The sequence below is a fragment of the Centroberyx affinis genome, unplaced genomic scaffold (assembly GCF_046629955.1).
Source record: "Centroberyx affinis isolate AG114_WGS23_722 - 3 ecotype Tasmania unplaced genomic scaffold, CSIRO-AGI_Caff_v1 ptg007767l_1, whole genome shotgun sequence".
Taxonomy (NCBI): domain Eukaryota; kingdom Metazoa; phylum Chordata; class Actinopteri; order Beryciformes; family Berycidae; genus Centroberyx; species Centroberyx affinis.
The window spans coordinates 1-14,215 of NW_027283906.1; the positions used below are offsets into that span (position 1 = coordinate 1).

General features: G+C 41.7%; 1 protein-coding gene across 1 annotated transcript; it reads left to right on the forward strand.

The window, feature by feature from the left end:
* Positions 1–30: 30 nt before the first annotated feature.
* LOC139639809 (condensin-2 complex subunit D3-L-like) lies at positions 31–13,477 on the forward strand (the record flags this gene model as incomplete). Its single annotated transcript, XM_071513958.1, has 15 exons — positions 31–132; positions 963–1,077; positions 2,119–2,211; positions 2,787–3,025; positions 4,266–4,345; positions 4,611–4,748; positions 4,975–5,108; positions 6,061–6,269; positions 7,482–7,592; positions 9,521–9,727; positions 9,851–9,954; positions 11,438–11,511; positions 12,375–12,422; positions 13,183–13,245; positions 13,429–13,477. Coding segments are annotated over exons 1-15 (1,766 nt in total), but the record flags the coding sequence as incomplete, so codon positions are not given.
* Positions 13,478–14,215: the final 738 nt, after the last annotated feature.

Genomic DNA, 14,215 nt, shown 5'->3' on the forward strand with positions numbered 1-14,215 from the left:
GAGACTTTTTTTTGTTTTCTCCAGGCGTTCATGAACCAGCACTGTGGAGAGCTGGTGTCCGTCTGTGAGACTCATCTGTCCAGCATCATCCTGAGTGAGAACGGAGCCCAGAACCTCGACCAGGACCTGATGGTGAGAACTGATCCTCCACTGGCTTTTCCTTCACCTCCAAACTAGTGACGGATGATCTGTTTATCTCACGATACGATTCAATACATGATATGTGGTTAATGATTCAATACAACCACGATACGATGTAAGCCTACCTTTCCAAATGATTCTGTCATTGAAATGTTATACTTTAACATCAGTGTCTTGAATTTCAACTGCACTTTAGTACAAGGTCCCCACGGGTCCTTTAAATCCTTGAATTTGAGAAAAAAAAAATCAAGGCCTTGACAGTTTTTGAAAATAGACATAAATAGACATGGGTCATTGAAAGTGCTTGAATTTATATATTTTGTGCAAGAATAGAAATTGAAGTTCTTTTGATATTTTTTTTACTTAACGTTAGTAAATAGGCTTCGTTCCGCTGTCTGCATGTGTGTCTCCCTCCGCCTGTGCGTCCTTGTTTCTCACGCCACCTGCCTGGAGAAAGAGCGACAGTCACCTGTGTGCATGAGTGAATGAAGTCGAATATTCTCAGTGTTGTAACAGTAATTAACCTTGATCCATGTCTCAAACTATGCCGTGTTGGGTCCTTGAATTTGAGGGAATTGGGCCTGGAAAGTCCTTGAAAAGGCCTTGAATTTGATGTAAATAGATATATGAACTTTCACTTGGTGGATTGGGCAGGGCAAAGACGGTTTCCCTACAGGACATAGATAAAGTATCACATTCATTCAGGTCAGATAAGGAAAAATGTCACAATATCTGTCATTTTTTTCCATGACAGCAGCTGTAGCTCCGTGCCTCCGGTCTGACTGGAGCTGTTGATGTTGTTGTTGTTGTTGTTGCTGCAGGTGAAGCAGCTGCACACTCTGGGCGTGGCGTCGCTCCACTGCCCCTCCAGGGTGAGCAAGAGGACGGTGCTGCTGGTGGAGTCCGTCCTCACCACACAGGGAGACCGGCTGCCAGGTGGGGCTGGAGGATGGAGATGCATTTATTATTATTATTAACTCATTATTAAAACGCACTGCACTCTCACACTTAATTTACTTGTTTTTTGTTTGTTTCGTTTTGTTGGTTTATTGTTTTTTTGGGCGGGGGTTATTGTTTCCATTGTATACATCATATAATTTTATTTTCTCAGTGGGGTACTGTTATAAGGCCACTTGGGTTATTTTCTTTATTGTTTTTTCTTTCATGGTGTGAATAAATAAAACCTTAAACCTAAACTATGTTAAATACGACGTGGAAAAACACAGCAGAAAGAAGAGAAAAATACTATTTGTAAGAAAACAAAGGGCTTGTAAAAACATTTCTTCTCAAAAGAAATAAACTTAAAAAAAAAAAGCCAAATGACAAACAGACTGGGGGAGGATGATGCAGGATTCTGAAAGCAGATGCCAATATTTTTAGATTGAAACTGCTGATATTTTGTGCCAATACTGAATATCTTTAAATGGGTTATAACATTCATGCCAAAAGCTTCTGGTGAAATGTGTCAAAATATCATTTTAAAGTAAATATTGTGGTGCTGCAGAGATGTCCTGGCCTACACATCATATTCTACAGACTTAAGAAAACATCTTTGTTTGGTACAGATCCCCCACAAAAATCACACCATGATCATTTTAATACGTTTTTCAATGAAAAGGAGAATAATGATGTAAAAATGATCATTCCCTCTAATATCGCAAATCATATCGCAATTGCAATATCAGTCAAAATAATCGCAATTAGATATTTTTTCAAAATCCTTCAGCCCTACTTGGCATACAACCTTCTGTGGGTTCAGATCAAAATGTCACAGTAGAATTCAGTTCACATTGACAATCAGTGAAGTATTGATCGACCACACATAGATATATGTATAGATATGTAATAAAACTAACTCCACTGTGGTTCAGACCAAAGAAAACAACAAAACTCAGCAGAGGAACACAGTGGAAGTGTTGATGTGTTTGTGTTGTTGTCCCTGCAGATGTTGACATGTTTGTGTTTGTGTTGTTCCAGGTGGTGAGGAGCTGCCAGCCTCTCAGCCTCTGTCCCAGTTCAGAGCAAACTCTCTGCCAACCAAAGTCAGAGCGCATGGAGTCATCACTCTGGGTAAACTACCTGTCTGTCTCTCTGTTTCTGCCTGTCTCTCTGTTTCTGTGTGTCTCTCTGTTTCTGCCTGTCTCTCTGTTTCTGCCTGTCTCTCTACAGTAATCAACCATCCTATTCTAGTCTTAACATGTACTTGGCTGGTAAAAAGTGAATGTTGATGGTGAAATTTGAGATTCACCAGCCACCGGCCTGTGAACACAAAAAAAGTTAATTTTCGCCCTTGTTGTGTCAAACTATATCCAAAGAATTCCAAGATATTCTAGATAGATAGATAGATAGATAGATAGATAGATAGATAGATAGATAGATAGATAGATAGATAGATAGATAGATAGATAGATAGATAGATAGATAGATAGATAGACAGTCCTTATTGTCCACTACATCGATGGAAAATTGTCTTTGGGACTCCAGCAACAAAAATCCAACAAGACATCAGACTTTATATACATGAGATAAAATTCTAAATTGTAATTCTTTGGATGTGTATTCCTCACCATGAGCTGCTCTGTTTCCCAGAATGCATCTCTCCTCAGGCAGCGTCCGTCTCTCATCCTTCCTGTCTCTGTCTGCAGGTAAGCTCTGTCTGCAGCATGAGGATCTGACCCAGAAGTACCTGCCGGTGTTCGCCCGGGAGCTGGAGCTGGGCAGCGAGGTCGCCGTGCGCAACAACGTGGTGGTGATCATGTGTGACCTGTGTGTCCGCTACACCAACATGGTGGACCGCTACATCCCCAACATCTCCGCCTGTCTCCGTGACAACGAGCCGGTCATCAGGGAGCAGACGCTCATCATGCTGACCAACCTGCTGCAGGTGGGAAGTTAGGAACTACACAGCAGGGTTACTAGGCAACCAGCTACAGGTGGGAACTACACAGCAGGGTTACTAGGCAACCAGCTACACATGGGAACTACACCACAGGGTTACTAGGCAACCAGCTACAGGTGGGAACTACACCACAGGGTTACTAGGCAACCAGCTACACATGGGAACTACACCACAGGGTTACTAGGCAACCAGCTACACATGGGAACTACACCACAGGGTTACTAGGCAACCAGCTACAGGTGGGAACTACACCACAGGGTTACTAGGCAACCAGCTACACATGGGAACTACACCACAGGGTTACTAGGCAACCAGCTACAGGTGGGAACTACACCGCAGGGTTACTAGGCAACCAGCTACAGGTGGGAACTACACCGCAGGGTTACTAGGCAACCAGCCACAGGTGGGAACTACACAGCAGGGTTACTAGGCAACCAGCTACAGGTGAGAACTACACAGCAGGGTTACTAGGCAACCAGCTACAGGTGAGAACTACACAGCAGGGTTACTAGGCAACCAGAGACAAGTGTGAACTACACAGCAGGGTTACTAGGCAACCAGCTACAGGTGGGAACTACACAGCAGGGTTATTAGGCAACCAGAGACAAGTGTGAACTATACAGCAGGGTTACTAGGCAACCAGAGACAAGTGTGAACTATACAGCAGGGTTACTAGGCAACCAGCTACAGGTGGGAACTATACAGCAGGGTTACTAGGCAACCAGCTACAGGTGAGAACTACACAACAGGGTTACTAGGCAACCAGAGACATGTGGGAACTACACAGCAGGGTTACTAGGCAACCAGCTAGAGGTGGGAACTATTGTACAGGGCACTAGGCAACTTGCTAGAGGAAATTGAATGTTATTGTAGTTGATTGTAGTTGAATAAAAAACACAAAAATAATAATGAAATTATTATTTGCTATATTAACATCTGCAATTTGCAAATACAGGAAGTTGGCTTTTTTCTTTTTTCTTAGCTTTCTAAAAAATGAATTCTGGCTCTGTGGAGAATCCCTGAACTAGAGTCGCAATTAACAGCGAGGATATTTTAACAAAATTAAATAAAATTTCATGCTGTTGCTGTAAGCACCAGGCAGTGAGCCATTCATTAAACAGTACAGGGTTTTCAGAGTGTGTTTTCAGCGTGTGTTTTCAGAGTGTGTTTTCAGAGTGTGTTTTCAGGATCTGTAGAAATCTAGAAACCTTTCTTCTTTTTCCAGGAGGAGTTTGTCAAATGGAAAGGCTCCCTCTTCTTTCGCTTCATGGCTGTTCTGGTCGACCCGGTGCCGGACATCGCCAGGTAAATCACACTCAGACAGACAGATGAAGGGTTATACTAGTTTGAAGTTTCTTTCTTTTTTCCTTCTTTCTTTCCTTCCTTTCTTCAGTCACTTCAATTTATAATGGGTGTGCTGTCAGCAGCATAATGAAACACAGCGGAGTAAAAATAATAAATGTAAAGAAACTATATAACAGACATACAGAGCCTGGCTCTTACAGAGGAGCAGCTGATAATATTATGCACTATAATATCAAACCTAACTGCTTCCTGCTTGCTGTCCCAGTCTGTGTGAGTACTGCCTGGTCCACCTGCTGCTGAAGAAGAACCCGACCATGTTCAGCCAGCACTTCATCGAGTGCATCTTCCACTTCAACTCCTACAGCAAACACAAAACCTACAACAAGTTCCCCCAGACCGACAGGTAGGAGGCTAGAAAGTCTTTATTTATCTTTGTTTATTTTGAGCGAAGATGTTTTTATACTTTTAGTTTTTATCATTTATTTTCTTTTAAACTCTCCTGCACATGTATACTCCTTTCATCTAGATAGATAACTAAAACTTTAGGCTGTGTGTCCTGTTACCAAGATCACAAGGGAGTGAAGGGACTATTTGTAATGTTTATTAAATGTTTGTTTTTCCCCCACCAGAGAAAAAGTTCGGTTCTCCCTGAAGGGAGCTCAGCACCGGGAGAAGCGTTTCCGGATCTACCGGTTCCTCCTGGAGCATTTCACCGACGCTCAGCGCTTCAACGTGACCAGCAAGATGAACCAGAGCGTCCTGGGTGAGCAGCACATCTGACTGGGACACGTCCCGATAAGACTGGAAAGCACTCGTACATCCTGTGCATTAGGGATGTGCCCAAACAGGCCACTAGTCGTTCGTGAGGATGTGTGTTGTTTGTATTGTTGTTTTTTTTGTCTTGCATCACACAAACGACGGCTCCACGCTCAGACTAATATTGCCTGTTCCTGTGATGAAATACATTTTCATGAGTCAAAACAGACAGTTCATGCTTGTGTTAATATTAGGTATTAGTGACTGACTAGTTGGACTGAACAACAAATCGACTAAACGTGAAAAAATAGACTTTTGCACATCTCTGTCTAGGGCTGAACGATTTTGAAAAAATATCGAATTGTGATTATTTTGACTGATATTGCAATTGCGATATGATTTGCGATATTAGAGGGAGTGATAATTTTTACAGCATTATTGAACAGCATTACCTTTCATTGAAAAACGTATTAAAATGATTATGGTGTGATTTTTGCAGGGATCTGTACCAAACAAAGATGTTTTCTTAAGTCTGTAGAATATGATGTGTAGGCCAGGACATCTCTGCAGCACGACAGTATTTCATTTAAAATGGTATATTGACACATTTCACCTTTAACAAATATTGCACCTCCTGTGATTTGAAAATTGCAGTAGGCCATATTGCGATTTCGATAAAATTTCGATTAATTGTTCAGCCCTATCTCTGTCCTACAGTCCTAATATTAGATAGATATTTGATCCCTTTAATGGTGTCTGGTCTGGATGTTTCTCAGCTCTGATGATGAATGATGAAACATTTGTTGTACTGTTAAGTATTTTTGTGCACAGTATACTCGAGACATCTTTTTAAGCGTGGAAACCCATTTTCTATGTGGTAGACCTGCACCAGCTTGAGTCTAGAGGCCAGTAAACCTGAATTAACTTACTTTTTAACCCCCCCCCCCTTCCTATCCCAGCATGCTTTGCGGACGAGGAGCTGCCTCTGGATTCGGACGGCGCCGACATTCTGGCGGAGACCTTCGGCGTCCTGAGTCTGAAGGAGATGAAGCTGCAGGCCACTTCCCCTCCAGCAGGAGGCGCTGCGGCCGAGGAACCGGAGGAGCAGAACATGGCGACCATGGCCAAGGCCGTCCTGCAGGCCGCGCACAAGAAGGTGGTTTCACAGGTACCAGTCTGCTCCCACCTCATTCACATCATGTAGAAACATGATGGACACAAGCTTCCTGCACTGGCTGGTAAATAAAACTATAGAGCAGTGATGCTCAACCTTTTTCATATCAAGGACCCCTAATTTAGTTCACATTTGGGACACGGACCCCCATTTGATGAGATTTTGTCTCTCAAACCCATATAACAGAGAAACTATGATCAAAACAGTCATTCTCCTATATTCTCTAAAGAGTTTAACAATTCAACAATTTGCTGGGGACCCCCTGGAACCTCCTCAAGGACCCCTGGTGGTCCCCGGACCCCACGTTGAGAACCACTGCTATAGAGAATACTGTTCATCAGCTTTCAGACGGTTAATACTACAGAAAATACTGTTCACCTCAGTTTTCACATGGTAAATACTAGTAAATGCTTTCAGATGGGAAATACTTCTAGTAAATACTGTATCGGAGTATATTACCATCCCAGCTGCCTGTCACCTGTTTGATTTGGTTAATTTCTGTTTCTGTAGTTAATGTAGACTGGAGAAACATTGTATTTCCACTTTGTTGGTAATGTGTCCAAATGCGTCTCCGACCTTCACAGCTGGTTTGGGTGATTGAACTGTCGATGTGTTTTGGGGGTTTACACCTGGATTAGATCTGGTTTTGAATACAATCCAGTCACCTGGTGCTAAGTGTGATTCAAGATTAAAAAAAATTTAATGTCCCCGAGGGGCAATTCGCTTTGCAGACAGTAGTGCAACACAATACATACAATACATCATACACAACACAGCACAAGATCCATCAGGGATGCAAACTAGTCACCTTTAGGTGACAGTCACCTTTTTGATCCCAAAATAAGGCACTTAAGTGAATGATTTCTGAGTGGTTTTGTGTCTGTCCTGGTATCTGTCACCTTTTTCACTCTCCATGAGTTTGCATCCCTGTCCATATCTCCTACACTGTCACCATGAATCATGGAAAAAAGAAAGACACGATGACATCCGGGGTTATAGTTTGTTTAAAAAACCAGTAGCAGATGGACAATCTGTATCTATTAGTGCTACCTTTGGGGAGACTAAACCTCCACCCTGATGGAAGCATCTGGAACTCAACATGTAGAGGATGTTGAGGGTCCAAAACAATAGTCTGTGCCTTGTGTGTGTGTATAGATCTCATGAATCTCCCAAACTTCACCAGCAGCTTCCTGCTTTCCCCCACAGGTCCAGAAGAAGGCCTTCATAGAGAACACCATCCCCAACATCATCGCCCTGAAGAGCATGCTGGAGCAGAGACGCTCTCCTGTCCTCAGAGACCTGATGTCCTACCTGCAGGTGAGACGGCAGCAAGAGGCTCACCTGCTAACCCTAACCCTTAACCCTTAACCCTTAACCTTAACCCTTAACCCTTAACCCTTAACCCTTAACCCAGGGGGAAGTGGGGTACAGCGGAATGAAATGCGCGTATTAGAAATTCCCAGGCAAACAAATCACCGACTGAAGTAGAGAAGACCGGCTGAAGGAGAGAGAATCCATGTTGGAGCCATTTCTAGCAAGCTCTTATAATTTCCTACTGTTTTCAATTATTTCAATGTAAATAGTTTGGCAGCACCTAGCGGTAGTTTTTGGTGCTGAACCAAGCGTACGGCATCACCTGACCTCACAGCTCAGGAGCCCCTTAACTAACCCTTGGTGGACTGTGGAAGACGCCACGGTCTTCAACCACCACGTGTTTTCGGTTATTTTGTTTGGTTTAATCTTAGTTTTGTTTGGAGAATTTGTTTATTCCCCACTGGTTTTGATTTATTTAAAAAAGGCCTGTTTATTTTGTGGAATGTTTGTTTGGGGTTTTGGTTTTGTTTATGACATGACAGTCAGCCAAAGCAGTTTATAGCCTAACCCAACAATTCTCAGTACCATTCAAACCCCTGGACCACCCGAACCATCGTGGATCATCAAACTAAGTAATTACCTAACAGTTAACCAAAATATAGTGCGTTGATGATGTCATGGCGTCTGTGGGCGGCTAAACATGTTCCCATCTAGCGTAGAAGCCTCAGTAACCCAGAAGTACAGGTGCAGCGATCGATCAGACACAGATCATTGATTATCGGCCCAATACTGTTTCAGAAGTTTCTCTTGCCGGATTCATAAAAATAGGAGCCAGTTTACAGCAGTCAGCAGAGCGTTAGTGGCATTTAGCTCATGTCTGATCAAAACCTCTTCGAATATATTGGAACTTAGAAGAGTTTAATGTGTTGGACAGAAGGCAGATCCGATGCTGCTGCACTGAAAAAAGTTTCCATGTGTTGCCATTGGCAACACATGGAAACTTGCACCGAACATCACAAACTGATGTCTGACAGTGTAAGAAGATCCAAGGGGGATTTTTCCTCCAACTAGGAAGGAGTCGCATTTTCTTTTGTTTTCCTTTTTTTTTTTTGGTCACTTATTTTCTATTGGGAATTGTTAACAAAAGTTAACAGTGAACATTGAACAGCGTGGGGTTCATATTTCATATTTTCATGTCTAGTGCATTGTTCTACATTTCAACCATTTTTATTCGTATCAAGAGTTGGCGGTGTCCTCTTTGTTTGTGATGTAGGTTGTCCATTTGTCCTGTTTTCTATGGAATACATAGATACAATATGATATGATATGAAGATATTTTGATATCGTGACACATTTCTGCTGTCTAAATTGATGATGACAAGCAAATTTTACGTAAAAACTTAAAAACTAAAATGAGGTATGGTAGGAATATTATTTGAATATTTCAGTTTTGTTTGACATCACACCTAACATCACCATTCGGTTCAATGAGATGAACATTCATTTGATTATTTAACATGATTTTGCATACATGAACCATATTGTGATATATATTGATATCGAGAAAAATCCTTATGATTATCATGATATTGATTTCAACCATATCGCCCAGCCCTATCTTAGCATAAATGTAAATTTTTGCATCGCAAATATTTCCCATACAATGTCCATCCATTGTTCAAGAAGTTCAGGGGGGCTTCAGTTTTGTGCCAGTTTCTGGTGATCAGTATCAGTAAAAAGGTCCCAGTCACATTTTAACACCACATCCTCTGATATTACAAGGTTCCAAGATCTCTCTCAGAGCCGAGCGTATCTCACACGGTCAGGTGATGGAGCGATGGACAGTGAAGGAGGAGCGCTGTAGTTTTCCCTCAGCTTCTGTACCTTGTGGAAAGCCTCCTGACGTGACTCTGCCCCCCCCCCCCCCCCAGGTGACGATGCAGGATTACCGCTGCGAGGTGAAGGAGCTGTTCTCCGGAGACGAGCAGCTGGCGGCCGAGCTGGAGTTCAACCTGCAGACCTTCGACAAGGAGAGGAAGGAGAGAGAGAAGAGGGAGGAGAGAGAGAAGAGGGAGGAGAGAGAGGTGGAGCAGCAGCTGAGCGGCTGCAGCCTGCGAGAGAACCAGCCTGCCACTCCGGTCTGTCATGAACTGTTCAATAATAATGATAATGATAAACAATATGTATTATTTTAGTTCAATAGAAATTACAATTATGAAAAAATGATAGTTATTGTTGTGATTCCTCTCCCCCCCCCGCAGGGTTCAGTGCGGGCCTCTCCCGCCCGGCCCAGGCTCCTCCCCCCAGCCGGCTTCGCCACACCGCAGCCGCCGCTGCTGTCTGCCAGACTGGCTCACGCTGCCGGGTACACACACACACACACACACACACACACACACACTCCATTAGCCAGTATATGCCGGCTTTTGGCTGGAAAAACGTGCAGCTGTCCGACAAATAAAAATCTTGTCGGCCAAACTGTCTGGCAGAAAACATGACCAATATCAGAAGCCTAATTATGACATCGCTTGATAAAAGTTGATTAAAGCTTGATAAAAGTTGGCTCTGGCATCGGTTAAGTTGGCATTTGCACAGACATTCCTCCACACTACACAGAACAAATAGGTCGGGCTTTTCTCCTGCTTTTCTCCTTGGTTGTGAGGTGGGTCAGTAGTTTACAAAGAGACAGCTGGTTACCATGGTTACCATGGCATTTGCACATGCCCAGTTTTAGGCTAATTTACACTGAAATAATCCCGGTTCTTCTCCAGCTTTTTTACTAGATGGAGAGGTTGAGTCAGTACTGGGATAACTAGCCCTCCTTTTTACCGGCATGTCATCTTCACACAGAATTTATATTTTTAGTATATAAGACGGCTCCAAAAAGGACAACAATGACCATAAGTTTACTCCAAACAGCATAACCCCAGTGCTCTGAAGAGAAACGATTGCACTGTGAGGCCAGAAGTCCAGTATCTACCTCATTATCTCCTACATTTCCCTCCTCTACATCACCACACAGTCACAGCTGTAGCAAGCTGATGCTGCCTTCAAATGCTGAAATATTGCAATTGCAGGTAGAGCGCGCTTAAACGACCCAGTAATAATAATAATGATAATAATAATAATAACTTTTATTTGTAGAGCACCTTTCATACACAACATGCAGCTCAAAGTGCTTTACATCAATAAAAGGCAGATAAAAGACAGATAAAAAGATAAAATTCATATAAAAGAACAAGCAAAATGCAACGACGAAATATCCTAGATATTTAGTTTTCTGTAAGATATTGAATCACTGAATGAGACCAATCAGAAAGAAAATGCTCCATTCACAGTAGTGGCACTACAGTATGTTTCTGTAGAAAGTCCCAGGACTCTTTGGGTCAAAGAGACACAGACTAAATATTCCCATTAAGAAAGAGTCATACAGGATATAATCCTTTACTGTGACAGTCAGCACAGGCCTGCTGCAGGACACACTGCAGGGAAGAGTTCAGTGTTCAGAGCAGACACAACATCGTCTCTGATGAAGCTGTATTCATGTTCTGCCTGCTCAGCAAAATCTGAGTAATCCACAGATGGTTACTGTGATTACTCTTTAGTCTCAGTCTAAACACCTTTTCCCTTTGCACCTAAGGGGCGCTGCAGCGTTTTGCTCATCAATCAAGAAACATGAGGAAACATTTTCTACTTGTTGCCCCACTTCAACTCTGCATCATGCATGGGGGACGACATGGTTACTGTTTACTAGTTTAAATGAGAAATGCTTCCAATGCTAACAAGTGTGATGTCGGGAAGCTAAAGGAGTGTGTGTGTGTGTGTGTGTGTGTGTGTGTGTGTCCCAGGCGTAAGTCCCTCCCGTTGTCGTTGTCGGTCCGGTCCCGGCAGTCGGAGCACGGCTTCACTCTGGAAGGAACAGGTACGACGACAACACACTCTGCATCAACCACACAGGAAGTAACTTAAAGTCAAATAAAACCACTAGAGAGCGAGATCCATAATTCCAACAGAAGGTATTTTCTTCATACGGAGTATTTGTTCATACAAAGTCTGGTAGTAAAGTTGGAACATAAGTGAACCATTTTTTCACAATTTTCATCATATTTGTCTTTCTGAGTTCTCAAATTTAAAGGTTCTGCTCTCCATTATAAATAAACTGCACACTCCATTCACTGTACTGAATACATGGTTTCTTCCAGAGGTGGGGACTCGGGTCACATGACTTGGACTCGGGTCACATGACTTGGATTCGAGTCACAGTTTTAATTGCTTGAGACTTGACTCGATGCATGAAGAGAAGACTTGAGACTTGACTTGACTTGGGTTCTGGTGACTTGGGACTTGACTCTGACTTGTACTCTGATGACTTGAAAAGGTTTCTAAAGTCTTGACTTGAGATCTTGTGTTTGTGTAAATGACTCAGATTGAAAGTGATGAGATTTGTTCCAGCAGACGACTGAATTTAAATTCTGTTTTCTGAATTTGTATGGAATGATTGAATTTATTGAAGTTGAAACTGATTATAGAAATCAAACTCATGATGCTCTTACCAAGTTTTTATCCTATTAAAACCATATTGCATTGAAAAGTCCTAGATATTTAGTTTTCTTTAAGATATTAAATTGATACTGGACTCTTGATTTGTTCTGACTTGACTTGCTGTTCTACATTTAGACTTGAGACTTGTGCCTGAAGACTTGAGACTGACTCGCTCACTCCTCATCAGTATTGTGTCAGTGCAGTAAGCAGAAAGCTGAATGTGTTTTGTTTGGTTTGTTCCAGTCATGGCCAAAGGAGGAGTGAACGACAGAGCGATCAGCACGCCTAAAGGTCTGAACCTCTTCACCTTTAACCTCTTTAGCTTTACTGAAAACAAGATAAGGAAGCAGCACGGCATGCTGGGTAACAGCTGAGATAGACTTGGGCTGCTTTTTATCTTTTTATCTTATATATATTTTATTTTATCCTCAGTATTTATTTTGGTTTTTATTTTACCGTTGCCCTAGTATTGATTTGAACCTCTGTCCTCTTCTCTTAATTTAACTCTTTAACCATTTAATTCATTTTGAACCACCAACATTTTAATGTCTTTTAATGTTAACAGACAACATTTCAGTCCGATCTAGATTTTAGTAAGATGCAGGTTTTGTCATTTTTAATAATAATAATAATAAACTTTATTTATATAGCACCTTTCACATCATAAAATGCAGCTCAAAGTGCTTTACAAGAGAAACAATAAAAATCAATAAATAATGATAAAAAACAATCCTAATATATAAAAAGCATAAAACAAGTATAAGAAATATAAAACAAGTATAATAATAAAATAAATTAAAAAATAATAAAGAACAATCCTAGATATAAAAAGCATAAAACAAGTATAAGAAATATAAAAGAAGTATGAATTAATAACAATGGTGTTAAAATAAAAAGGTGGAATTAATTAAAAGCAAGATTATAAAAATGGGTTTTGAGCTGTTTCTTAAAACTATCGACCCGACAAAACTATCATTTTTCTGCTGTTACTTTCCTGATGTCAACTTTCTTTGTGTCTTCTCCTGACTCTCCTCTCTCCCCGGTGATCCAGGCGTCAACCTCAATCTGACTTTCGGTGAAGGAGTCAGCGCCATCTTCAGCGACCGGGGAACAAGTAAGCTGCTTCTCTCACACTTTATCACTTTATATTTCACATGTCGGGCCTTTGGGCGGCAGTATAGTAGTGTTCTACAGAAACTCAAATTCCTACATCACTAATGTTCTAAGCGGTCCAAGCTGAGCAGAGCAGGGAGCTGGAAGGTTTTGTCTCAGTTGAATCCTCCTCTTCTGTTCTCAGGTCCAGCCGGGGAGAGCAGCGTCCTCAATGTGCTGTCACATGACCAGCAGTAAGTACCAAGTGTTTTCATTCTGTTCTCTACATGTACCTACACCTTCTCTACATGTACCTAATAATGCCTTCTCTACATATACCCGACAACACCTTCTCTACATGTACCTACCAACACCTTCTCTACATATACCGCCTCTACATTTAACTTCTCTACATATACATCACACACTATATATACACTTAACACCACCTTGTATACCATCTCTACATATACTCAACTTCTCTACATACACCCGCTCTATATATACTATATAGAGAGAAGGTACATGTAGTGTGTAAGGTGCATGTAGAGAAGGTGTTGTTAGGTATATGTAGAGAAGGTGTTGTCGGGTATATGTAGAGAAGGTAAATGTAGAGAAGGTGTTGTTAGGTATATGTAGAGAAGGTGTTGTTGGGTATATGTAGAGAAGGTGTTGTTGGGTATATGTAGAGAAGGTGTTGTCAGGTATATGTAGAGAAGGTAAATGTAGAGAAGGTGTTATTAGGTATATGTAGAGAAGGTGTTGTCGGGTATATGTAGAGAAGGTAAATGTAGAGAAGGTGTTGTTAGGTATATGTAGAGAAGGTGTTGTTGGGTATATGTAGAGAAGGTGTTGTTGGGTATATGTAGAGAAGGTGTTGTCAGGTATATGTAGAGAAGGTAAATGTAGAGAAGGTGTTGTCGGGTATATGTAGATGTAGAGAAGGTGTTGTCGGGTATATGTGAGGTAAATGTAGAAAGGTGTTATTAGGT